This window comes from Eschrichtius robustus, chromosome 6, assembly GCF_028021215.1.
Source record: "Eschrichtius robustus isolate mEscRob2 chromosome 6, mEscRob2.pri, whole genome shotgun sequence".
NCBI classification, from domain to species: Eukaryota; Metazoa; Chordata; class Mammalia; order Artiodactyla; family Eschrichtiidae; genus Eschrichtius; species Eschrichtius robustus.
The window spans coordinates 143,889,382-143,914,937 of record NC_090829.1 but is presented as its reverse complement, the minus strand read 5'-3'; the positions used below and the strand labels follow the sequence as shown (position 1 = coordinate 143,914,937).

General features: G+C 47.8%; 1 protein-coding gene across 3 annotated transcripts in view; it reads right to left on the bottom strand.

The window, feature by feature from the left end:
• ABCG1 (ATP binding cassette subfamily G member 1) overlaps positions 1-9,372 on the bottom strand; it is a 64,319-nt gene extending 54,947 nt beyond the window's left edge. For all 3 annotated transcript variants that reach the window (XM_068545786.1, XM_068545787.1, XM_068545788.1), the window contains exons 1-2: positions 9,215-9,372; positions 2,086-2,329 (exon numbers count right to left, since the gene is read on the bottom strand). In XM_068545786.1, coding sequence (XP_068401887.1) covers positions 2,086-2,329; positions 9,215-9,256 — 286 coding nt within the window. In that variant the 5' untranslated portion in view covers positions 9,257-9,372. The remainder of the gene's footprint in view (positions 1-2,085; positions 2,330-9,214) is intronic.
• Positions 9,373-25,556: the final 16,184 nt, after the last annotated feature.

Genomic DNA, 25,556 nt, shown 5'->3' with positions numbered 1-25,556 from the left:
CCTCCCTCATTAATTAAGAGGCCTTCGCCGTTGACAATCAGTGTGACCAGTTCTAACATGTAGAGAACATAGGGTGGGCAAGCCGCACACCTGACCAGGAAATGATATTCTTCACCTGCCAGCCCCAGGTGAACACCTGCTGGGTTGGATTTCAAACCAAGATTCTGCCATGGTTTTCAAACATGTGCATTTCTGCATTTCAAGCCTTCACCTGAGAGGATACCCATCCAAGCGTTTTCAGCATCAGGACCACGTTTCTAAGGCCACGCGTAACACGTGGACAGAAACCTGCCCACGTGGCCCACATGTCTGCCTCAGTTTATCTACAGAGACACATCAGGCCAAAACCTCACAACACCCTCCTGGTCACTCAGTGCATTTTTTTCGGTAAGATCTTTGTTCAAGTGGAGAAGGAAAAGGCTGGAATCTTATGTTGAAATTTCAAGAGGCTCAAACAAATGGGCCCAACCCTGAGCCTCTCACAGAATTTCTTTGTTAACAAAACAGGTCAGCACACTCTGAAAATGTTGAGTCTCAGATAACAATGCTATGGTATCAGCCGCTGAGAAGGTTTGGGATCTGTTCCCATTTGTGCAAACAGACACAAAATCATCCCACAACCAGCTTGGCTCGAAGGTCCCAGGGACCAGTCAATCAAGGTTCTAAAATCATGGCTCCAAGGAATTCCAGGGTGCCCATGCCAACCGTCTCAACTGCTTCACGTCAAGAGAGTAGGAAGCAAAATGAAGGCAATAAGGGGCAGAAAGATGAAAAGTAAACAAGTGAGTCTTGGTGGGTCTTCTTCAAAAAGGAAGAAGGACTGAATCTAGATTTAAGTTGAGAGCTCTAAACCCCAATATTCCAGGATATTCCAGGGGCACCTGAGTCACTTTGTTCCAAATTCCTCATAGATTTTCAAGTTGTTTTAAATGATTCATTAGAAACTGAGGACCACTGTTTCTGGGTGATGTGTAACACGTCCTCTCCCAGTCACCCCCCCTCAAAGATGGACAGATGGAGGGTGCACGGAGCAGGGGGGGATGAGGGGTGAGTTCCACGGGAAGAAGTCGGTCAGGCTCGAGAAAGAAATACCAACCCAGGGAGGCATTAACTCTACACACTTTGAAAATCTAGAGCTGGCAAAGGAGCATCCACGTTGCTAAGAAAACTCAAAATACCATCAGTCATCAATTCCCAATACCATGCAACAGGCCGGCGGCAAACTCCTGTGTGTGCGGCTCTCCGGAGACCTCCGAGTCCCACCTGCTCCATCATCTCTTCTGTTTTTATGGACAGCCCACCAACGCCCCCCATGAGACAGTCCTTTCAAGATCTGTAAACATACGTGACTGGTTTCCAGAGAGGTTACTATAGGTCACTGGTTACTTTTCAACACTTCAAGCTTGGGAGGAAACACCTGGCTTCCACTTTGCTCTGAAACATTAAAAAAAGAGTCCTATCTCGAAAGACTAACATTAACAGCATCCAGTAAAGAGGACCCTCCGAGTGCAGACAGGAAACCAGCACACATGGACCCTGGTCAAAGTCTGTGATCATATCAGAGTTTAAGAACCAGTGTGTGACTCACAGACATAGAAAACAATCTTATGGTTACCAAAGGGGAAACGGGGGGGGGGGGATAAATTAGGAGTTTGGGGTTAACAGATACACACTACTATATATAAAATGGATAAACAACAAGGACCTACTGTATAGCACAGGGAACTATATTCAATATCTTGTAATAACCTATAATGGAAAAGAATCTGGAAAAGTGCATATATATATATACGTATAACTGGTCACTTTTCTATACACCTGAAACTAACACAACATTGTAAATCAACTATACTTCAGTCAAAAAAAAACAAACGCTGTGAATCTTGAGTCATCTAATCTGATCTGTTCATATCATAAGTGAGGAAAAATCGGGCATAAAGCAATTACATACATTGGCCACAGCAGAGCCAGAGTCTGGAAAGAGAAATCAGCCCCCCAGCTTCCAGACCCAGATCTTCCCAAACAACCTGTTCCTTCCTCCGAGGTGCCTGCGCCTCTGGATGCACACAGCAGCCCCCGCCCTACCTTTCTTCCTCCACCAGGGGCCTTCTGGGACCGAGTAGGAAAGGTCCTTGAATTCGATGTTCACAGCCGCCCTCCGCGGCAGGGAGGAGAGGCGCTGGGCCTCTGTGAGATTGTTGTCCTCTTTCTTCAGATGTCCGTTCAGCAGCTCCGTCTCCGTGACCTCCCTGTTGCTGGAGACCACCTCGTCCACAGAGACGCACACTGACTTGGGCTCTGTCATTGCTGCAGAGTAACTGGTGCCATTCTAGAAAGATGGGGAGGAAGCACCAAGGGCAGGTATAAGTTACATCACGGGAAGGACCACAGGTACTCACCATTAGGCTCAGGGCCATCGATCAGTCAGAGTCATCGATCAATGCTTCTCACCCTCCACGGTGCCCTCAGCATCACAGGAAGAATGCTCACCTAGAGGAATTCCTCCTCCCCAGCCCTCACTTATTCTTCTACTAAAAACGTGCTAAAGATAAACTATGATCTACCGTCTTATTTAGGAATCATAACATCCGATCATAAAACTGATAAACACATCACCTGTCTCAAAGAATGAAACACCAGCCACCCTAAAAATGATCTACCTACAGTCCACTCATTAAAAAAAAATCCCATGAAAATGCATGAGGCTGCTAAGAAATGCACAACTGAAAAAGCTTTACAATGAGCTCTTTTAGTCCCTCCCTGGCGTAACCTCATAAACATTTCTCAAGAGCAATGATACCACTTGGACCGATGGGGCTTGTAGGAGATGGCCTCTGTGTTCTCCTTGTAAATTTTCCAAATCCCTTACAGCTCTCCTCTCTCACTGTATCTTCATAATAGCACTGAAGTGTTGGAAAGGTTAATCTGTTTTTCTCTGGGATACAGACAAGGAAACTGAGGCACAGACTATTTTAAGGAACTTGCTCTGAGCTCTACGATCAAGTGAGGGGCAGAAGTGATCCCAGGGTGTGAGTCATCTTAAAAAACAGGTGCCTCTTCCACTGCATCACCTGGATACCTAATACGTAGCTACATTGGCTTTTCAAGCTTCCACGGGAGCCCACTGAACTGTTACAGATAAGCCAAGAACCAAAGGTATTTAAGCAAAGGAAGGAATGTCCTTTCTGATGGCTTGGCAACGCTGGACAAGTCAATATGCTTCAGGCACCTCCAAAACAGAGAAGAACCCTGGGGTGGATGAATAATGTGCTGTGCTTTTTCCAGCTGCCTCCTGAATCAAGACAGAACATTCCACAGTGCCAAAAGCGTGGGCCTCTGGCGACACTCGTGCGTACTGTTGAAGGCAGTCAGCCTGATCCGGAGAGCCCGTGGACAACCACCTTTGATAATTCAGGCCCTTCTGATGGCCGTAGGACTGGGGAGACACTGCCATGCTGCTGTTTGTTCTAAATAACATCATACTGTCATTTTTCCACAGGGTGTGAGGTACTTCTTTAAAGTTGACGGCTTTTTGATCGTTACTGTTTCTAACAAAAAGCTAAAACAAAACCAGAGACTGGATCATCCATAAGCATCCTTATAAACTCCAGCAACTCTAGTGACCTGAACAAGCCCTCCCCCGCGTTAGAGTGGCCTCTTGAGGGTACGTGACTGCATCCTTGAAGAGGATTTCCATTATTATTATTCCACGTTATTTCCATCGTGGAAACCTTGGACGATTTGGAGGCTTTGAATCTTTAAAACACAAATAGGGGGATGGGGAGCTGTGGGCACAGGGGTTTCCGCTTCTTGTGCTGTTTGAAAATGTTGCTTTTTGCTGTTTAAGGAAAAGACACACACCTCCCAGGCATCTCCTACCTCTGGAAAGCTTCACCGCATCAAGTCTTAGCTCACTGACTCTAACATTCTGTGGCTAAAAATTAAAGTGCGGAGTAAAACTCTGACAAAATTAGTCTTGGTTTGCCGCTGGCACCGAGCATGAGAAGTGCTTCAAACACAAGCAGGAGTAGGTTCGTGCACCCTCCGCATAATTGGGGAGGTTTGTCTTAGCCTGACAACGGGCCTTCTCAGAGCCTGGGCTGAGAACGAGCCTCTCCTGCTCCCCGGAGGGCGCTGCAGGGCGCGGCCTCTGCATCCGGGCTCGTCTGGTGCCTTCTGCGTCAGGGCCCCTTGAAGGAGCAACCGGAGACCCTGCCCCAGCTCAGCACGCTCTTGGCTTTGACCTGCGGGTAAGAACGTGCACCTGCAGCTCCAGCACCCAGAGCAGCACCAAATGCCATCCCTGGGCCCACCTGTCTTGCTCTTGGGGAACACGAGCTGCTGTCCCAGGGTTATAACCCCGTTTGACTCCACAAGGGCCCTGGAAGCACCAAATCCTGGCTTTGCTGGGGGCAGGGTGGGTAGTGGACAGAGCAATGGGTGAGACAGTTAGCTCCAGGCCTGGTCCCCAAAGTCCACCCTCACCCCCACCTGGAAAGGTGAGACGTCTGCTTCCGGACCCACGTCCTGCCGGGGCACTGGCTCTAACGCCGGGAGAGCCAATTGCTCTGTGTTCAGTTGGGGGCGGGAGCTTCCAGCAGCCCCTCCCCAGGGCGTGGCCCCCTCCACCTCCAACCACCTTGGACCATCCACACCCTCCCCCAGCACCCACCACTCGCATCACCCCGAGGAAGCCCAGGGACAGGTCGGGTCTTCCCTCTTTAATGAAACCTACACGAATACAGGGACGAACAGCCATGACTCCACCCACCTGCCAGCTGGAGCAGATGCCAGACCTGGATTACGAAGAGGGTCTGACTTGCCCGTCTAGACTCCAAGCCTATCTATCCTCTCACTCACTCACTCACAGCCCAGATAAAGCCCTGGGGATCAGTAGTCAGCCAGACAGACCTGGCCTGTGGCCTCAGCAAGCTCAAGTCCAAGACTGGGCCGCAAGCAATTTCAATACCAAGGGGCAAGAGCTAGAACAAGACGATGCAGGGACCCACGAGGGTCACGCAATGCAGTGGGGGCCCTGGGTGGGGATACACGGTGTTTCTGCGGAAATAAACTGTAAGCTGAGCTTAGCGAGGTGGGGTGGGGAAGGGGTGCTCGTTCACGACCGACATTCCCTGCGAGGGAACAGCATGTGCAAAGGCTTGGCAGCAAGAGAGCAGAACAGCTGGAGATCTGAAATTCAGGGGCTGGAGCTCTGATTTGGGGCGGGGGGGAGGGGCTTTTGGAACAAGGTGGGACTAGCGAGGCACACGGGGTCCGCACGGTGGAGGGCTTGCAAAGCTTGTTAGGGGATGTGCACTTTATCCCGAGGTCTCTGCGGGGCCGAGGAGGCATCTCATGGCGGAAGTAGCAGACCAGCGGGCCGGTGAGAACCGTCTCCTGCAGCAGCCTGCAGTGGGGAGGGTGCGTGGCCTTCACCAGCGGGGGGCAGTGGGGAGGGAGACAAGTGGACGGGCCAGTGGGACAAAGCTGGGGGAGTAAACTGATTTAGGAGCGAGAGAGTGAAGCCAGAGGCCCGTACTTATATTTACAGTTTTGCATTATAATACCTCCCGCGTAGTAGGTAAGCAATTATGAACAGTAGCGACTATTCATTCAGCAACGCACAATTACAATGCGCTCCTTAAACTCCAGACTGCACAGGTTACTCCTCCTCTGTCTCCACAGCTCTCCGTGGGCGGGGGCCGGGTGGGGTATGACCCTCTTCCGCTCCATTTCACAAGGAGACCACCTCGCCTGCCTGAGACCCCACCGTTAAGGAGTAGCCAAGCTGGGGTCCAGCTCTGTGCGGCTTCCCTGCCGGCACGGGTCCTCCCAAACAGTCCCCAGCAGTGCCGGGACGTTGCTTGGCTTTCTGTAGGCAAGCTGTAGTGGACCCTGGGTCACCCCAGCCCCCAGCCCTTACAGGGAAATCCACAAGAGAATGGGGAAACCACACAACCCTATACCCGCAAAGCAACTGACACCAAAGTGGTGCATGCCATCACCCACCTTTCCGCCATGGGTGTCCAATTAATAAAATCCTGAAATCCTGTCTGATGGGTGGCAGTGGCTGCCACCCCAAAATAGACCAGCTCTCTGGAAACACATCCTCCGATGAGAGCCGCTGGCGATGCAGGTTACAGCTAGCTTGTCCTCAGCCTCCTGAGCTCATTAAAGATGAAACAAATACACCCTCCCTCCCCATTCGTTCCCTTTCTTTGTTTGCTTCCCTATCTTGCTGAAGCATTCTCTTTGACCTCCCCTTCCACACACAATTTGTGCTGCATAATAAGTGGTAAATACTAGTGAGTCCATTCATAGGTGTTGAATGCAGAGGAGACCCTATTTGGACTGTTTCTGCCTGCTGTTGGTAAGAATATTTTCTTGGGCACTGACTTCAATTTGAATGCTAATATATTGAGATGCTTGTTTAGCTGGGGAGGGTCTCTAATGGTCAGAGAGCCCCTGAGCCATTGTGAGGTTGCTTCACTCTCCTTTGCCCAGGGAAGTCCAGTTGGAGATAGAAACTTTCCCCACAGCATCTTGGGGAAGGGAGGAAAGCCAAGGGGAACTCACAGGCTCCAGGCATGCACTCTCTCTCACTTCTCTCACTGCTGCCAGCTATGGTGCCCACCTAGACCAGCGGACCCTGCAGTTGAAGGGCAGATCCCTCCCTGGGACCCTGGGCACACGAGAGGAAAACGTACTGCTCCAGAATCCTCAAGGCCACCGCCTAAGGGAAAAGAACCCAAACGTCACGCCCTTGACTAAGCAAAGGATAGGTGTCACTGGCATGGTCACTCAGAATGCCAACCTCATTGTCTCCAAAATCTGGCTTCTAACAGCCCCAAATACAGTCCCATTGGGAGCCCTTGCCTGCCCTGCCCGGCCCAGCTCAGGGATTCCGAAACACCATGTGGGTGCTTCTTCCATCCTCCAAGGCACCTTCTCCAGACTCACACCTGGCAGCCAGCCCCGGGCTTGACCGCAGAGCAAAGTTTAGGATCCTGGGTATCTCCCAAGGGCTCTGTTTACGACTTAGGTAGAATTTTTTTAATTAAAAACAAAAAAGCAGGGCTTCCCTGGTGGCGCAGTGGTTGAGAGTCTGCCTGCCAATGCAGGGAACATGGGTTCGAGCCCTGGTCTGGCAAGATCCCACATGCCGCGGAGCAACTGGGCCCGTGAGCCACAATTACTGAGCCTGCGCGTCTGGAGCCTGTGCCCCGCAACAAGAGAGGCCGCGATAGTGAGAGGCCCGCGCACCGCGATGAAGAGTGGCCCCCGCTTGCCGCAACTAGAGAAAGCCCTCGCACAGAAACGAAGACCCAACACAGCCAAAAATAAATAAATTAATTAATTAAAAAAAAAATAAGGCTTTCTGTTCAAAAAAAAACAGCACAAGGTTTTCAGGGAGAATGGTTTTCACACAAAACAACATTCTCTGAAAAAATGAGCTCAGCCATCAGCACCTCCACACGAACGAAACACCTGAGCTCTGGGGTTGTCTCAAACCATAACGTAACATCCAAAATATCTTGACATAGAAACACCTGTACCTTAAAACATTCTGCTTCATTATTGTCCCACATCTATGAGCTACTTTTGCAGCTTTGAAAGGGCTTCAAGAGTTAGTTACCCAGTACCTCCAAGACCTGAAACTTTCTTTACCCACAACTAACAATACTAACCTCCTTCATTTTCCATTACCACCATCATTTAGGAATCCCAAAGAAATGAACACGGGTAAAATGAAGAATGGCCAAGTGTTACCCAAACATGCAACCAGATAAAAGCAAATGTCATGAGGAGGGGACTGCCTCTTTTATTTTTTGATCCCTCTTACATGGAAGAAGCTAAGTCATAAAGGCAGAACATGCCCAGAGATGGGACCCGGCCTGTGGGTCCCCCTGCCCCTGGCTTTTTCCTGCTCTACCAACCTGCTTAATGTGTCCGAGGCCCCATTCTATCGGTTTACACAAAATCATTATATAATGAGCTGCCGAGGCTCGGTATGTTCTACAGTAACCTGTTTGGAATCATAGGATGCAGTTGTCAGAGCAGAGCATGCGCAGAAACCCGGCTACTTTTTTTTTTTTCTTGAGCTCAAGGCAAGAGGTAACTGTCGGTCAAATCCTGCTGAGCCCTGCTGACTTCAAATACAGGATGCTAAAAATGAAATAAAGGCGAGGGGTGGAGGTGAAAACCCGATGTGCACGGTGGGGTTACAGCTCATGGGAAGTGACTAGCAGGATAGTAAATACATAGACAAAGGATAGAAGGGGGATGGATAGGGAGGGCGAGAGGGCTTGGAATACGGAATGCTTTCTATCTGTACTTTAGATGACCTGAAATCGGTCCAGAGGTGCCTAACTGCACTGTCGGCGCGCTAGGCATAGAACTGAAAGGCCCTAGGATGGGTGAGACGATGGTTAGTTTGTTTGGGTTTTTTTCTAATGTGACTTTATGGAGCTATTTTAAAGGGGCAAGAGGAGACTCTTGACCACTCAGAGGAATAGCACTTACTGTAATAGTGTCTAGCAAAGAATGCGCCTGCAGCCGGTGGTCCCCCTACGGAGCTGGCACCCTTGGGAGAAGTGAGATGCGTGCCTCTGTCCCCACCCTATTCTCTCTACAGGGTGCAGACATGTGGCCAGAGGTACCCAGGCTCGCCCCTCATGTGCCTCCCCATGACTCCGCCGCCGCCTCCTGAGCAGGTCCGGGAGAGGCTGTCCCCGAGGGCGAAGGGGCAGCGCGGGCTCCGGCTCTCCACCGCCTCTCTCTTTTGTTCCCCCAGACAGTGCCGGTGCTCCGGAGAGTAGCGCGAGAGGCGCCCGCTCCCCAGGCTCCGGCCGCTCGCGCCGGCACAGGGATGGGGCCCCCTTTCCCTCTGGCCCAGGCTGCCGCCCCGCGCCAGTACACTCCGGGTCCCCAGGCCCCTCACCCGGAGGCAGACGAGGTCAAGGCCATCAGTACACTTGTGGGGCTGCTGGCCTCCTTCCTCCCTGCCTCTTCTGGCCCCTCCGCCTTCCCCGCATCCTCGGCTGCAAGGGGCATCCCGAGGAGCCAGGTAGCCAGGGCGGGGGGCGATGGGAGTCGGGCGCCTCTCCCGGGGCTCGGGGGACAGGTGTCAGGGTGCGGGTGCGGGTCTTTGTGCGTTTCTTATTCTTCTAGAGAACAGAACCAAGCCCCGGGGCCGAAGGATGCGCTCACTCACCATGGCGGTGCCGACCGAGAAAGCGGCCGTCAGACAGGCCATGCCCCGGGGGCGGCGGCTGCGGGGACGAGGCTGCGGGCGGCGGGGACGGGCGGCGGGCAAAAGGCTGCGCTCGCCCCAAGCTCGGCGGCTGCGCCCGACGCGGGCTCCGGCTCCGGCTCCGGCTCCGGCCGCAGCTGGGGCCCCGGCCCCGCCCACGACCCGCCCGCGTCGGACCCGCCCACGACCCGCGATTGGCCGGCGCGCAGGGGCGGGGCGGAGCCGGCAGGTGCGCGTGCTCTTGTTTTGCTCCTGTGCGGCGCGGCTGCCCCAGTTCCAGGCAGTCCGGCTCCTCCCGCTGCCCGCGCCCCTGGCCTGGCAGGTGCCGAGGGTCCGCCCCGGCCCCAGAGGCCAGAGGCGCCGAGTTCGGAAACTCGCGGGGCCTGGGCCAGCGACCCCGGGCCCCCTGCGGTCAGTCAGCGGGGGTCCCCCTCCAGGACTGCCACCTCAAAGCCTGCAGTGCTGGGCCAGGGGGGGCCAGGGGAGGCGTCTGGCGGGGGAGGGTGGACGGGCACATTTTTCCTTGTTGGGCATCTCTCTGCCACGTAGGAGCGTGAGAACTAAAGGAGAGATGGCCGCTCCAACGCCCCCTCCCCCGCCACTGCAGCTCCATATCTGGGGTGGTACCCTCATACTGAGGCAGCACACTCACTCATTAATGCAGCATTGCTGTGTGCCAGACGCAGAGCCAAGTGCTGGGTAGCAAAGGGGTGACTAGGTGAAGATGCCCAGGCCTCTGCCCTCCCCTGGCTCCCACCCCCCGACCCCAACAAAAAGAGAAAAGCCTTTTTTTTTTTTTATTTCAGACACGATGTTCCCAGTACGTGGCCCAGCACCTGGCCCAGAGCTGTGTTCATGTAACTTCATAAGGAGTGACACTTCAGGCACCCTGTCATGTGGCCTCAGATGGGAGCATCAGATGGCCTGGCCTCTGCTAAAGCCTTTATTATATATAAGTGGGACCATTTCCCGGTAACCATGGTGATAAGACATTCCTTACTCCCAATCTCAGAGGCTAATGCTTTTATTCAGTGGTTTGCATGTGGGGACCGCAGGTAGGAATGCATGTCTTCTCCCCTCCAGCACACCTGGATCACCCCTCCCCACTACCCCTCAGATGAGCAAAGCCCCTGTCCTTCTCCTCACCTAGAAAGAGAGCACGGCTTTTCATGCCAGGCAGGAGGGCTTCACACCACAGCCTGATGACCACAGGCAAATTCTCCCCTCAAATCAAAGGAAGCCAAGGCAGTATAATGTATGATTTCAAGAGAGAGAGGACCCTGCTTTTGTCTGCATAGTTCACTTGAAGAGTCCACGCATTACCTCTATTCTATTGTTAGGAAATCTGACTGCTGCATTTCCAGGTGCCACCCTCTACATGCCGGGCCCACGGGGCTGTGTGGTGCCTTAAACGTGCTGAACAGGGAGGCCAACAAACTCTGAATGCCCTGGAAAGAGGATTCAAATCCACAAACCTCCCTGGGAGAGTTTAGGCCAAAAGGCAGAGACAGAGGTGCCTCATCTCTGGGACCCAGGATTGGTGGCCAGCACTGAAGCCCACCACTTGCTCCAGGGGCAGATGGGACATAAAGCTGGGGAGAAAGACACAGAACGCGGCCGGGGAGAGATTCTCTATGAGAACCCGGCTGGTCACTGCCCAGCTGTGTGGCTGGGACAAGTGACAGTGTGGTCCTTTTGCACTGGCATCTATTCTCTGCCCAATATCCATTCTCCATGCTGCTAGGAATGTGTTCAGAATTTCCTTCTGGAACTCCCCTTGCCCCCAGTTCTACACCATGTGATCTGTTCAGTGGTTGGTCAGGAACCAGAAGTGTAAGGCGATGCTTGCCGGGCTCCTGGGAATGGCCAGGGGGACAATACGTAGAGCCTAGGATGAAACCAGAGGGGGTAGACAGTGATAAAGTGGGTCCTTATTGCCGTGGCTTGAGCTGCTGGCTTTCCACTTACAGGCATGGAAAGAGTCCCACTTACACATCTATACGTTGGGGTAATAATCATCTCAGCCACATGGGAAATAGTGCCTGTCAAGTGCTCTGCGCTGTGCATGGCACATAGCTAGTACTCCAGTTCCAATCCTTACCAATGTTATCCCCCTTGCGCCAAAGCTGAGAATAAGCAAATGGTAAAGTAGGTCGGATCTGTGACATTGCTATTGGGACTTTTGGTTGTAAGTGACCAAAACTCTGCTCCAAATGGCTAAAGGGAAGGCTCAGGGCACATTGGTATCAGGCCTGCCAGGACCAAGCACCCATTCTGGGTTTTCATCCCTTGATCTCTAGCTCTCTCCATGGCTCTGCCTTCCATCTGCTGGCTTTCTGCTCCATGATGAGGCTGTCACCATGGCCCTCCTGGCAGCTCCAAGCCTGCAGCCCGTCAGTGTTACCAAACCAAATTTGGGTCCACTGGCCTGCCACACAGCAAAGCCAATCTACTGACACTGGGTTGTGGTGAAGGAAAGTACAGCATTAATTGCAGGGCATCAAGCGAAGGAAGGGGAGACAAGCCTCAGAGCCACTCCCACCTGGTCTTTGGGGTGGGGGATGTGTTTAAGGGGAAGAAAAAAGAAGCTGAGGTGAATCCTCTTCTTGTGACATTTCTGAATCATGGTTTCGGGAGTCAGGGTGTCGCAGGTGGTCCCCAGCTCCGGGGTCTATGAGCTTACCTTGCCCTGGAGAAACAACCCGAGTTTGTACGTTAATGATGAATCTATAATAGCAATTTTAGTACGTTAATGATGTTATGGGCAACAGCAACCTTAAGCATCTGACTCTGGTGATTAGTGTTGTTAGCACTAGATTGAGGTCAGAGGGGACAGAAAGGAGATAAAGTGTTGGATAGAGAGATGAATCCTAAACTTGGTAAAGGAACTTGGTTTTAGGGGACTGGGTTTCATCAGCTGGCAACCAGCCACGATGCCCAGTGAGGGGGAACCAAACACTGACTGGCCCGGCTTGAATCCCAGGGAACCAAACAGGCCAAAGGGAATGCCGGCCCTAATGGAAACATGCAGAAAGAGTGGGACATGGGTGCTTCCTCAAGGCCATTTTGGGGAGCTCAGAGCCCAATGTGGGTGCCAAGCAGGCAAACGTAAGAGGGCCTCATCACAGGACTGCCCAGTCCAGACCCCAACCCCAACAGGAATTTCGACAGGACATCACAGGCAGGTGGACCAGGCTGGGCTTGAGAATGTCCAGTGGGAAAGCACTTTCTGCCTCAAAGGGCAGCCCGTACCAGTTTGAAGTAGTTGTCATTGCAGGGAGCGGTCCCTGTGCCTAATGGGACTCCCTGTCGCCCCAAGGGCTCTGTGTTCCACCGTGTCAGTGAGCCCCGCCTCCACACAGCAGGACTTGGGCTCTTCAGTCATGGCGCCATATTTCTCTCCAGGCCTTAGCTTCCCTGGACAAATCATGCCTGGTCCCTCCGACATTGTTCTGTAGAAGACGCCCTTTCTTCCTGCTCACCTTTCTCTCTGTGAGTCCCGTTTTCTCAGTGTCCCCTGTGAAACTTGGGGTCCACAACCGAGCACCTACTCCAGGTAGCTCCTCCCCTCGCTAATGAGCATTTGCTCCCTCAAATTGCTGGTAAGGACCTGCTACCATGCTGCAGAACCAACTGCCTGATGTCCTGGGAGCAAGCAGGTCAGTGGACTCAGTCAGCAGCCGACTCAATTCACTTTCCTTGTAATTGTGTAGTTTCAGTTGCCTGGTTTGCACTTTATCCCCCAAATCCCATGTTAAGGAGTGTCCAATTTATCTATGCTAGACATACAGCCGCCAAGGCTGGGAAATGGAGGGGACACCCTGAGGACTTCGTCTCTGGTGCAAGGATTCCGCTCTTGGTGCCTGGGGAAGTGGGGCAGGTACAGGTAAATCAGATGTCCAGGTGGCCTTGCAGCAAGCCTGTGGATTGACCCAGGTGTACTTCTGCAGGGAGCTGGCCACAGGGGGTGAGCATGGCCTGGCCTCTTGGATGGCCCCAGCACTGGAGGTCCAGAACAAAAGGTAACTGATCCCTCCAGAGGAACCTTTGGGCACATCCCATGGCTTCCCGGCCTCCCCACTCCCAGCTGGCTAGGAAGGAATCGAATGAACACAGTCTTCTTCACATCTGGGTGATCTGGCTTTCGATAATTTGACCTTGAGCCTTCTTTGATTACAGGGTGGCCAGCTCTGAATTAACCTAAGTGATTAACCTAAGTGGACCCTGCTCGGCCGACTTTCTTCTGTTTGACTGCAGAGCTCCACCAATCTGAGCTTTGTTTTCTTTCCAAGACCTATGATTTCAGCCATGCCTTTCAGCAGACAGAAGTACCTGCTTCACTGGGATCCGGCCTCAACGCTGGGAACCCAGGGTGGACGAGATGGGGGAAACCAGGCCTCAGGTGTGGTCAGACAGTAATGGGGAGAGATTGGAGAGCTGACATTCTTATCTAAATTGGGTATATTTTTAACTTGTTCCATGAGCTCAATGTATTTTGTAAATCATTAGAGGAGCTCTCGCTGTGTAGTTTAAGGGAGATCCTGCCAGAGGTAAACTGGTGCCACAGGGGCCTCTTGGTTTACCGCAGTCCAGCCCTTTTGGAGTCAGCCTTTCAGGTGTCCCACCCTTGAGACTTGATATCTGCAGTTGCATCCCCCCAAACTGCCTCATCCCCATTGCTATGCCCCCTTGTAATCTGGGCATATCATGTATCACATAATTAATTTACTATTGATTGTGCTTACTGCCCACCATACCCCTTGAGAATGTAAGCTCCACACCGGCAGGAATGTCCATCCACTGATGGATCTCCAGCCCCAAGAACGGTGCCTGGTAAGGGATTTTGTCCCGGCTCATCAGCTATTTGGTCGATACCTCCCACCCCCATCCCTCTGGGTCCCCCAGCCGGGCTGTTTCCAGTGTGCATGAAGCCCGCAGTGTGGAAAGTGCCTGCCCTGCAATGTTCCATCAGGGGAACTTCTCTGGTACCCCACCATTTCCCAGAGGAAAATAAAAACCCACAGAAGCCTGGTCCCCCTGCCCCGTCCGCAGCTCCTCTCACCACCTCGACCCCTGCACTGCGGCAATATGAGGGTTTATGGGATTTCTTTCCCCAAAGCCTCACCAAACTTGATTCTGGAGGCGAGGTGTAGGGAAGTGTTTGTTTGCTTGCTTGCTTTTTACAACCCAAAGCTCTGACTCTGAAAGTAAATGTTTTCAGTCAAACGAAAGCAAAATCTGGTGCCGCCACAGCCAGTAATAAAGAGAGGCTAGTCCCTTCCCCGGGCTGACAGTTGTGGGAGACATGGTGGGGACTCCTGGGAGGCAGGGGGGTGGGGAGGAACCCTGCCCTATTATATCCCCAGGCTCACGACAACACAACAGGTACCGGAGGCGTCTCTGGGGGACACTTGCCCTTGTCTGGGCTGGAGACCTGCCTTCGGGTCATGGCCCCTGCCTTCTCGGCTTCTCTGATACTTCCACTTGTGTTAGCAGAGAATTAGTGGCCATCAGGCCCTTTCTAGCTCTGTTCACAAGGAAGCCATTGCCTCCACTTTTATAAAGGAAGAGAGAGAGAGAATGAGAAAGACAGAGAGAGGAGGTGGGAGGGAGGGAGGGAGGAACACAGGAAAGAAGGAAGAGGGGGGAGGGAGAGAAAAAAGACCCTTAAGTGGTAAGAATAGGCGCCTTAGCCCTTGACGGGGAAAGGGTAGAAAGGGGAGCAGCTGAGCAGACAGACGCAGAGACAGTCCCGTCAGGGAGGGTGACGGCCTGAGGTCAAGTCACACACTAAATGGGGACTCTTTAAATTGGCGTATTTTAAAGCAACGTTATTTCCCTCTCTGTGGTTTGCTTGATCCCTAGTTTGCTGGCCCTCCTGACTCCTCCAGCTTCTGTCTCCACCCAGTTGCTTCCATCACGTGTGGGCGCCAGCCCAGCTCCAGAGAGGGGCCCCTCCCTCCCCAGCCTGCCAGGAGGTGGGGGCAGAGGAGGGGCCATCGGCTGAGAGTGCATAGCAGAGTGGAAGGAGAGAGAGGGAAGAGCCCAGAAAGTAAGAAGGAAGGTTGAGATGAATGAGGGAGAGGACAAGGCAAGTAAGTATTTCATAAGCTAGGTTAGCAAGAGGCAAGTTCACCATTGCAAACAGATTATTTCCGCTTTCTTCTGTTAGCATGGAACACAGTGTGGTGGGAAAGATGCAGGAGACAAATGAAGAGGGAATAGCATCTGGCAATGAGATGACCTTCAAAGCTGAAGATTAGGAGAGAAGTCTCAGAGGTGGACCCTGGAAAATTACCAGAGGCCTCCCATCCCCCACAAAAGGTCCCAGCTGGGACATAGCTGGAACCCCCAGGCCACTGGGCACCCACTTGTCCTCTGGGAAGCTGCCCTCCCAGTCTCCATGTGCTCAATCCTACAAAGCAACCCCTACCCAGATCCATTCGATGATGCCATCTAATGGTTTGAAAAACACTGTAACATGCATTACCCCTGCGGGATCGGAGGGCAGATGCCATCACCGGAACACGTGTGAATTTGATTCCCAAGCCACAGATGCAGCACAGGCCATGCCCCCGGGACACAAAGAGACTCTCCACGCCTCCAAAGACCACAGCTCAAGTCCAGTGTGCTCAGCATCCTGGCCACGGGCAGAAGCCCTCTTGCCTCCACAAGACAACTGAGCTCTCCTGGCGTCTGCCCACCCACCTCTCCCCTCTCCAGGCCTGGAACATGCTTCCTCTACCTCCTGCCTCTCCCCTCCAGAGCCCCAGCTCCATCCCATCCCCTCCCCTCCAGGAAGACCTGGCGGTCACTTTGCTGAGCCCTGGCTTTTGAAAGCAAAAGTCTGGTTAGGGAGATTATCTTCTGCATGCTTGGAAACTTCTGGGCAGAGCCCTGCAACTCAAAAGTCCCCAGGGTGAGAGAGAATCAATTTAATTTTAAAAAAAGTCTTGGCTACTTTTTAAGGGAGGGGAAGGGAAAATAGCTGGAGCAGGGATATCAGTGTCAGAGATTATTTCAGCAAATTATTTCCTGCCACAGAAAATAAGGAGATGGAGCATGAGCTTTGAAACCTGCCCAGGGCCCTGATGCCCAGGGCCATGATGCCCAGGCAAGGACCCAGCTCTCCCGACTCCTGCTGAGCACCTCTTCCACTTTTTTACAGCTGCCAAACGTTTGTTGAGAATAACCCAAACCTATTTCAAATAGGGAGACAGCTACAAGAAGTCCAAGTTCAATCTTTTAAAAGTCACAGGCAAGCTAGTAGGGAGATGGAGTAAACATGCTTTTCTCTCTTCTTCCCCCCAACACAACTAAAAACTCTGGACATTATGCCAAACAAACACAAGGAGACTCTGAAAGGTGGAGAGGAGAAGGCAGGGTGGTCAGGACCCTGGGACCCAAGGAAGCACACGATGGTGAGGTCCCGGGTTTTCTTTTTGCCACATAGATAGTCTTCAGAATTTCCGCTGAAGAAAGCAATAACCTGGAAGTGCCAATGGACACGAACAACAAAAGCCCCCACAAAAGACTGTCCTCTCTCACCACGGGAATAGAAAAGGAGCAGCCTAGCACTATAGAAAATTTGTAGACAATTACTGCTCTATTCCAGCCAAATACCATGCAATAAACTCCCCGTACCACCCACACCAGCAAAGATGAAGGGGGAGTCTAGATGTCCACGCTCCTCAAGCTGTAATGAGGCACCAAAACCTGTCCCATCCCCATTTAAAATGATGTCAGAGCAGGCCAAACAGGGAGTCTGGACCATACCCCTACTGGCAGGAATGGGGAGCCCCTCCCCTTCTCACGGGGGTGGTGGCTGAGGAGACCCAGCAGAATCAGGACTCTACCACCATTCAGTGGTAACAAGAACACAATACTACCCCCCAAGCCATGATGCCAGTGGATAGCATGTGGGGAGCAGTAATGAGGTTCACCTCTCCCAGCCAGGGAGGTGTGGGTGGTGACCAGGTGGAGAGCCAGGATTCCAGCCCTTCCCAGCAGTAACGAGGAGCCCCTCCCTTGGATGTCAAAAAAGGCTGAACAGGGAGCCTGGACTTCTATCCTCACCTGTCAGTAATGAGGCAGTGCTCCTTCTCCCTCCCCTGCCCTAGTGATGTCAGAAGAAGCCAGCTAAAACAGAAACCTTAAATAAGATCTAGCGTCTTGTAACGTAATACCAAAAATATCTAGGTTTCCATCAAAAATCATTCATCATCTAAAACCCAAGGGAATCACAATTTAGATAACAGAGGTTTATAATTGGAGCATGACTCTTTGAATTTTTGCTCATTTTAATTCTATAATTAACTGTTATATCAATATCAGAAAAACAAACAACCCAATCCAAAAATGGGCAGAAGACCTAAATAGACATTTCTCCAAAGAAGATATACAGATTGCAAACAAACACATGAAAGGATGCTCAACATCACTAATCATTAGAGAAATGCAAATCAAAACTACAATGAGGTATCACCTCACACCAGTCAAAATGGCCATCATCAAAAAATCTACAAACAATAAATGCTGGAGAGGGTGTGGAGAAGAGGGAACCCTCTTGCACTGTTGGTGGGAATGTAAATTGATAGAGCCACTATGGAGAACAGTATGGAGGTTCCTTAAAAAACTAAAAATAGAACTACCATATGACCCAGAAATCCCACTACTGGGCATATACCCTGAGAAAACCATAATTCAAAAAGAGTCACGTACCACAATGTTCATTGCAGCTCTATTGACAATAGCCAGGACATGGAAGCAACCTAAGTGTCCATCGACAGATGAATGGATAAAGAAGATGTGGAACATATATACAATGGAATATTACTCAGCCATAAAAAGAAACAAAATTGAGTTAGTTGTAGTGAGGTGGATGGACCTAGAGTCTGTCACACAGAGTGAAGTTAGAAAGAGAAGAGCAAATACCGTATGCTAACACATATATATGGAATCTAAAAAAAAAAAAAAAAAAATGGTTCTGTAGAACCTCGGGGCAGGACAGGTATAAAGACAGATGTCGAAAATGGACTTGAGGACACGGGGAGGGGGAAGGGTAAGCTGGGACGAAGTGAGAGAGTGGCATGGACATACATACACTACCAAAAGTAAAATAGATAGCTAGTGGGAAGCAGCCGCATAGCACAGGGAGATCAGCTCAGTGCTTTGTGACCACCTAGAGGGATGGGATTTGGAGGATGGGAGGGAGATGCAAGAGGGAGGAGATATGGGGATATATGTATATGTATAGCTGATTCACTTTGTTGTAAAGCAGAAACTAACACACCATTGTGAAGCAATTATACTCCAATAAAGATGTTAAAAAAAAGTTAACTGCTATAAAGAGCCCTGTTGGAATAAAGATCTTTTCAGAAACATTAAAAAAAAGAGAGAGAGAGAGAGAATCACAATTTAAATGAAAAAAAATAAAAGCCAATCAATAGACACCAACACCAAGATGAAAAAATGTCACAATTACCCAACAAAGATTTAAAAGCAGCCATCATAAAAATGCTTTAGTGAGCAATTGGGAACACACTTGAAACAAATGAAAAAATAGAAAGTCTCAGCAGAGAAATAGAAGATGTAAAGAAGAATAAAATGGAAATTTTAGAACTGAAAAATACAATAACCAAAATGAAAAACTCAGTGGATGGGCTCAACAGCAGAATGGAGGGGAGAAAGGAAAGAATCGATGAATTGGAAAGTAGAACAATATAAATTACCCAGTCTGAACAACATAGGGAAAATAGGCTGTACAAAAATTGAGCAGAGTCTGAGGGACCTGTGGGACCATAACAGAAGATCTAACAGAAGATCTGACAGTCCCAGAAGGGGGTTGGGAGGCTGAAAATGTACTCAAAGAAATAATGGCAAAAAACTTCCTAAATTTGGCAGAAGACAGAAACCTACAGATTCAAGAAGTTGGGTGAACTCCAAACATGATAACCTAAAGCAATCTACAACAAGACACACTATAGTCAAACTTCTGAGAACTAAAGACAAAGAAGTAGTCTTGAAGGCAGTGAGAGAGACATGGTATGTTACCCGGAGGGGAAAAGCCACTCCAATGACAGCAGATTTCTCATTAAAAATAATAGAGGTCAGAAGGAATTAGCGCAACACTTTTCACTTGTTGAAAGAAAAAAACCTGCCAGCTCAGATTCCTATATCCAGGAAAAATATCCAGGAATGAAGGGGAAATCAAGACATTCTTAGATGAAGGAAAACTAAGAGAATTTGTCACCAGTAGACATACCATAAAAGAAAAGTTAAAGGAAGTTCTTTAAACATAAATAAAATGGTAAAATAAGGAAACTTTGCACATCAAGGAGGAAGAGAGAACACTATAAATGAAAATGAGTAAGTAAGGTGGATTTTCCTTCTGCTATTGAATTTTCCAAATTTTGTTTGCTGGTTAAAGCAAAAATTGTAATACTCTCCGATGTGCTTCTAAATGTGTGTAAATAGTTAAGACAATTATATTATAAACAAAGGAGAGTAAATACATATAAAGGGAGGTAAGATTTCTACACAGCACTCAAACTTATAAAACTATAACACCAGTAGACTGATAAGTCATGTATATGTAATAAAATACCAAGAAACCAGTAAAAGAGCTATACAAAGAGGTACACTCAAAAACACTATAGATAAATCAAAATGGAATTTTTAAAAATGTTCAAGTCCCAAGAAGGAGTTATATAGATAACAATAAACATGAGAGCATAAAAAAGAAAGCAGGGCATTGAAAAAGGGAGAACACAGGGAAAACAAAATTTTAAATGCATACCTAAGCGTACCGTGTTAGTACTTACATTAAATGTAAATAGACTACATCAATCAAAAAGACAGAATGGGGCTTCCCTGGTGGCGCAGTGGTTGAGAATCCGCCTGCCAATGCAGGGCACACGGGTTCGAGCCCTGGTCTGGGAAGATCCCACATGCCGCGGAGCAACTAGGCCCGTGAGCCACAACTACTGAGCCTGCGCATCTGGAGCCTGTGCTCCGCAACAAGAGAGGCCGTGATAGTGAAAGGCCCCCGCACAGCGATGAAGAGTGGCCCCCGCTTGCCACAACTAGAGAAAGCCCTCGCACAGAACCGAAGACCCAACACAGCCAAAAATAAATAAATAAATAAAAAAGAACCACTATGTCCATCAAAAAAAATTGTTCCCTTTATGTAAACCAACTATACTTAATAAAAAAAAAATTTGCTTGCTTTAAAAAAAAAAAAAAAACAGAATGATTGGCAGAGTGTGTTAAAAACATGTCCCAACTACATACTATCTATAAGAAATTCACTTCAAATATAATATTATAAGCAGCTTGAAAGTAAAAAGATGGAAATGGTGTATCGTGCAAATATTAATCAAAAGAAATCAGGGATGGCTATATTAATACCAGATAAAGTAGACTTCAGGCAAAGAAAATTACCAGAGATAGAAAGGGACATTATATAATTATAAAATGACCAATCCACCATGAAAATATAGCAATTCTAAATATGCATGAATCAAACAACTATAAAATATGTGAAGCAAAAACTGATAGAACTGAAAAGAGAAATAGATAAACCAACAATTACAGTTGGACATTTCAACACCTCTCTCTCAATAATTGCTAGAACAACTAGACAGAAAATCAGCAAGTATATAGAAGTATTCAACAACACCACTGGACAAGAGGATCCAATAACATTTATAGAACACTCCACCCAACAACAGGAGAATACACATTCTTTTCAAATGTTCCTAGAACATATAGCAAGACAGACTCTATCCTGGGCCATAAGACAAACCTCAACAAACATAAAAGAACTGAAATTATACAGAGTGTGTTCTCTGATCCAAATGAAACTTTTTCAAATCAATAATCTAAAAGTTTCAAATCAATAATCTGAAAGTTTCAAATCAATAATCTAAACTCCCACCTCAGAAATGTAGAAAAAAAAAGAGCTAAATAAGCCAAAAGAAAATAATAAAGATAAGAGCAGAAATCAATGAAATTAAAAATAGAAGAACATTAAAGAAAGTCAATGAAACACAAAGCTGGTTCTTAGAAGTGATCAATATAATTGACAAAACTTTATCAAGACTGACAAAAAAAAAAAAAAAAAGAGAGAGAGAGAGAGGACAAAAATTACCAATATTAAAGATGGAACAGGGGATATCATTACATATCCCACAGGCATCCAAAGGGTAATAAGGGAAGAGTACCAATAACTCTACACACATAGTTTTGACAACTTAGATGAAATGAACCAATTCCTCAAAAAACTACAATTCACTGAACATAAAATAGGTTATTTGAATAACCCTATAACTATTAAGGAAATTAAATTAATAATTTTAAAACACCAAATAAAGAACTCTCCAGGCCCAGATGGCTTAAGAAGGAATATTTCCCAATTCATTTAATTTGGCTAGTATTACTCTGGCACCGGACAATTATAGTATGAAAAAAAGAAAACTACAGACCAATATCCCTTATAAATATAGATGCAAAAATCCTTAACAAAATATTAGAAAGTAGAATTCAACAATATATTTTAAAACTTAAGTATATGCTCAAGTGGGGTTTATTCTAGGCATACCAGGCTGCTTCAATTTTTGAAAGTCACTTAATGTAGTACATTGTATTAACAGAGTAAAGAAGAAAAATCACATGATCTTGCCATTTGATGCAGAAAAACCACTTGGCAAAATTCAACACCCATTTATTATTTTTTAAAAAAAGTCTATCAGGAAAAGAGGAATAGAGGGCAACTTCCTTAACTTGATAAAGGACATCTATAAGAAGCCTACAGCTAACATTCTAATGAATGGTGAAAGACTGAATGCTTTCCCCTTAAGATCAAGAATAATGCAATCACCACTCTTATTCAACATAGCACTGGAAGTTCTAGCCACTGTGGTAAGGAAAAAAGAAGTAAAAGGCATACAGCTTGGAAAGGAGAATATAAAACTGTCTCCATCTGCAAATGACATCCTTGTCTTCGTAGGAAATTCTAAAGAATCAGCAGAAACACCCCTAGAACAATAAGTGAGACCAGCAAGCTTGAAGGATATAAGATAAATGTACAAAAATAAATTTTATTTCTATATCCTAGCAATGAACATATGGACACTGATATTAACAATAGTGTGTCACTTACAATTGTTCAAACAAAAGTAAATACTTAGGAATAAACTTAATGAAAACATGTAGAGGGCTTGTGTACTAAAAACTACAAAATGGTAATGGAAGAAATCAAAGAAAATCTTTTAAAATGGAGAGACAGATCATGTTCATGGGTTGGAAGACTTAACATAGTAAAGATGTCAATTATTCCCAGATTGATATATAGGTTTGATACAATTCCTATCAAAATCCCAACATTTTTTTTGTAGACATAAACATGAGTAGTCTAAAATTTTTGGAAAAGACTTTGCCTTAGAATTAGAATAGTTAAAACATTTTTTATGGAAGAAGACTAAAGTAGGGGAAATTGTTCTACCTGACTTCAAGACTAATTATAGCTACAGGAATCAAGACTGTTTGGTATTGGCAAAGGGAGAGACACAAAGATCAATGGAGCAGAATAGGAAATCTGGAACTGTACCCACACAGACATGCCCAGCTGATTTTGACATAGGTTCAAAGCACTTCAGTGGAAGAAGGACAGCTTTTTCAATAAACAGTGCTGAAGCAACTGGACGTCCATAGGCAGAAAGAAAAAGAAACTGGGTCTAAGTCTCATGCCTTATGTAAAAATTAACTCAAAATGGATCACAGATTTAAATGTAAAACAATAAACCTTTTCAGAAAAAAGTAGGAGAAAATCTGGGATCTAGGGCAAGGCAAGGAGGTTTTAAATATCAAAAGCATGATCCATGGAATAAAATATTAGTAAATTGAACTACATCAATATGAAAAACCTTGATTCGGGCAAAGACCCTGTTAGAAAGATGAAAAGACAAGCTACAGCCTGGGAGAAAATAGGTCTAAACCTCATATCCAACAAAGAACTAGTATCTAGAATGTGTAAAGCACTCTCAACACTCAACAGTGAAAAAACCCAAACAATCCAATTAGAAAATGGGCAAAAGACATGAATAGACTTTTCACCCAAAAAGATATACATACAGCAAATACGCACATGAACAGAAGTTCAGCGTCATTAACCATTAAAGAAATGCAAGTTAAAATCACAATTAGATGACACTACACGCCTATAGGAATGGCTAGGATAAAAAATGGTGCAACACCACCAAATTGGAGTATGTAGATCAGCTGGATCACCAGAACCTTACGGTGGTGGGAACGTAAAATATACAGCCACTCTGGAAAGCAGTCTGGTAGTTTCTTCAAAAACTGAGCATTCAACTACCGTTCGACCCAGCCATTGCACTACTGGACATTTATCCCAGAGACACAAAAACTTACATTCACACAAAAATCTGTACACAGATGTTTACAGCAGTTTTATGTGTAATAACCAAAACCTGCCAACGACCCAGATGTCCTTCAACAGGTGAATGGTTAAACCAAGTGTGGTCCATCCACACCATGGAACATTACTCAGCCATAAAAAGGAATCAACTATTGACACATGCAACCACCTGGATGGATCACCAGAGAATTCTCATGGAAAAGCCAATCCCAAGAGGTTATACGTTGAGTGGTTCCACTGATGTAAGATTCTTGAAATGACAAAATTATACAAATGGGGAAGAAGTTAGCGACTGTCAGAGGTTAAGGAGGGGCTGGAGTGGAAGCACAGATGATGTGACTATAAGGGGGCCATAGGAGGCATCTCTGTGGGCGTGGAATGTTCTGTATCTGGGCTGTATCAAGGTCAGCATCCCAGTTGTGATACAACTGTGCTACAGTGTTACAAGTGTTACCACTGGGGGAAACAAGGTAAAGGCTACCTGGGATCTCTCTGTGTCCTTTCTTACAACTACAACCGTCTCAAAGTACAAACATTAATTTTTTCAAGTCGCAGGACAGTCCTGAGTGAGGCCACTCTGGCAGTGGGGGGACTTACATGGAGTGTGAGGAGGAAGAAAGTGCGTGGAGGACCTTTGGTGACGAACAGGGAGAGGACCCAGAATGAGAGGGCTTCAGCTCACCCAGAACCAGACAACTGGGCTGCAGGGCAAGGGCCTGTTTGTGACCATTCTTTGTCAACTGTCAGCTTGAGAAGGTGAAGACCAGGGATGATGCTCTTCCCCCTCCCTAGAACTCTGAGTGTGTGTGTGTGTGTGTGTGTGTGTGTGTGTGTGCGCACGCGCACACGCGCACCCACGCCCAGGCATCTGCAGGCAGACAGCGGTGGGTGGGATGGCAGCCCCATCACTGGCTGTCTGTGGTGCTGAGCTGGCACCTAACCTCTCAAAGCCTTCATCTTCATCGGTCAAATGGGAATAAAAAGGGTACCACTGTGGTGGTTGAATAAGATAGGGTAGTTAAGGGGGTTTCCCTGGCGGTACAGTGGTTAAGACTCCGCACTTCCACTGCAGGGGGCACGGGTTCGATCCCTGGTCGGGGAACTAAGATCCCATATGCCACACAGTGTGGCCAAAAATTTAAAAAACAATAATAAAAATAAGATAGGGTAGTTAAGGTGCCTGGGAGCCAAGAAGAGAGGGTGTTTCGTATGCATCTAACATTTTCCACATCTTGAGACACTGACCCTCCATCTCCCCCCTTCCTCCTTCCTCCCTTGCTTTCACTGCTCACCATCTGGCCAAGTGGCTTTATTCTTCTTTGCCTCCTATGATGAACTGCTGTGTGGGATATCCTGCAAAGAAAAAATATGTGGATAAATGTACAAAGGAACATTGTCACCAACCTCAGAATGACACATTTCAGTATTAAATATGAAGACATCAATATGGTGGACAAAGGTAAAAACTTCCAGTTGTAAGATAAATAAGTCCTGGGGATCTAATGTACAGCATGGTGGCTAGAGTTAATAATACTGTATTGTATATTTGAAAATTGATAAGAGAATAAATCTTAAAAGGTCTCATCACAAGAAAAAGCATCTGTAACTATGCGAGGTGACTGACGTTAACTAAACTTATTGTGGTGATCATATTGCAGTCTATACCTATAACAAATCATTATCTTGTTCACCTTAAACTAATATAATGTTATATATCAATGATTTCTCAATACACCTGGAAAAAAATATTTTTGCTGACTCTTAACTCATCTGAATTTACACATTTGTTCTGTCCCCCACTGGTCTCTGGATCCAGAGGATGGAGTCACTCTGACTGTTTCTCACTGGTCCCCAACATCTAGC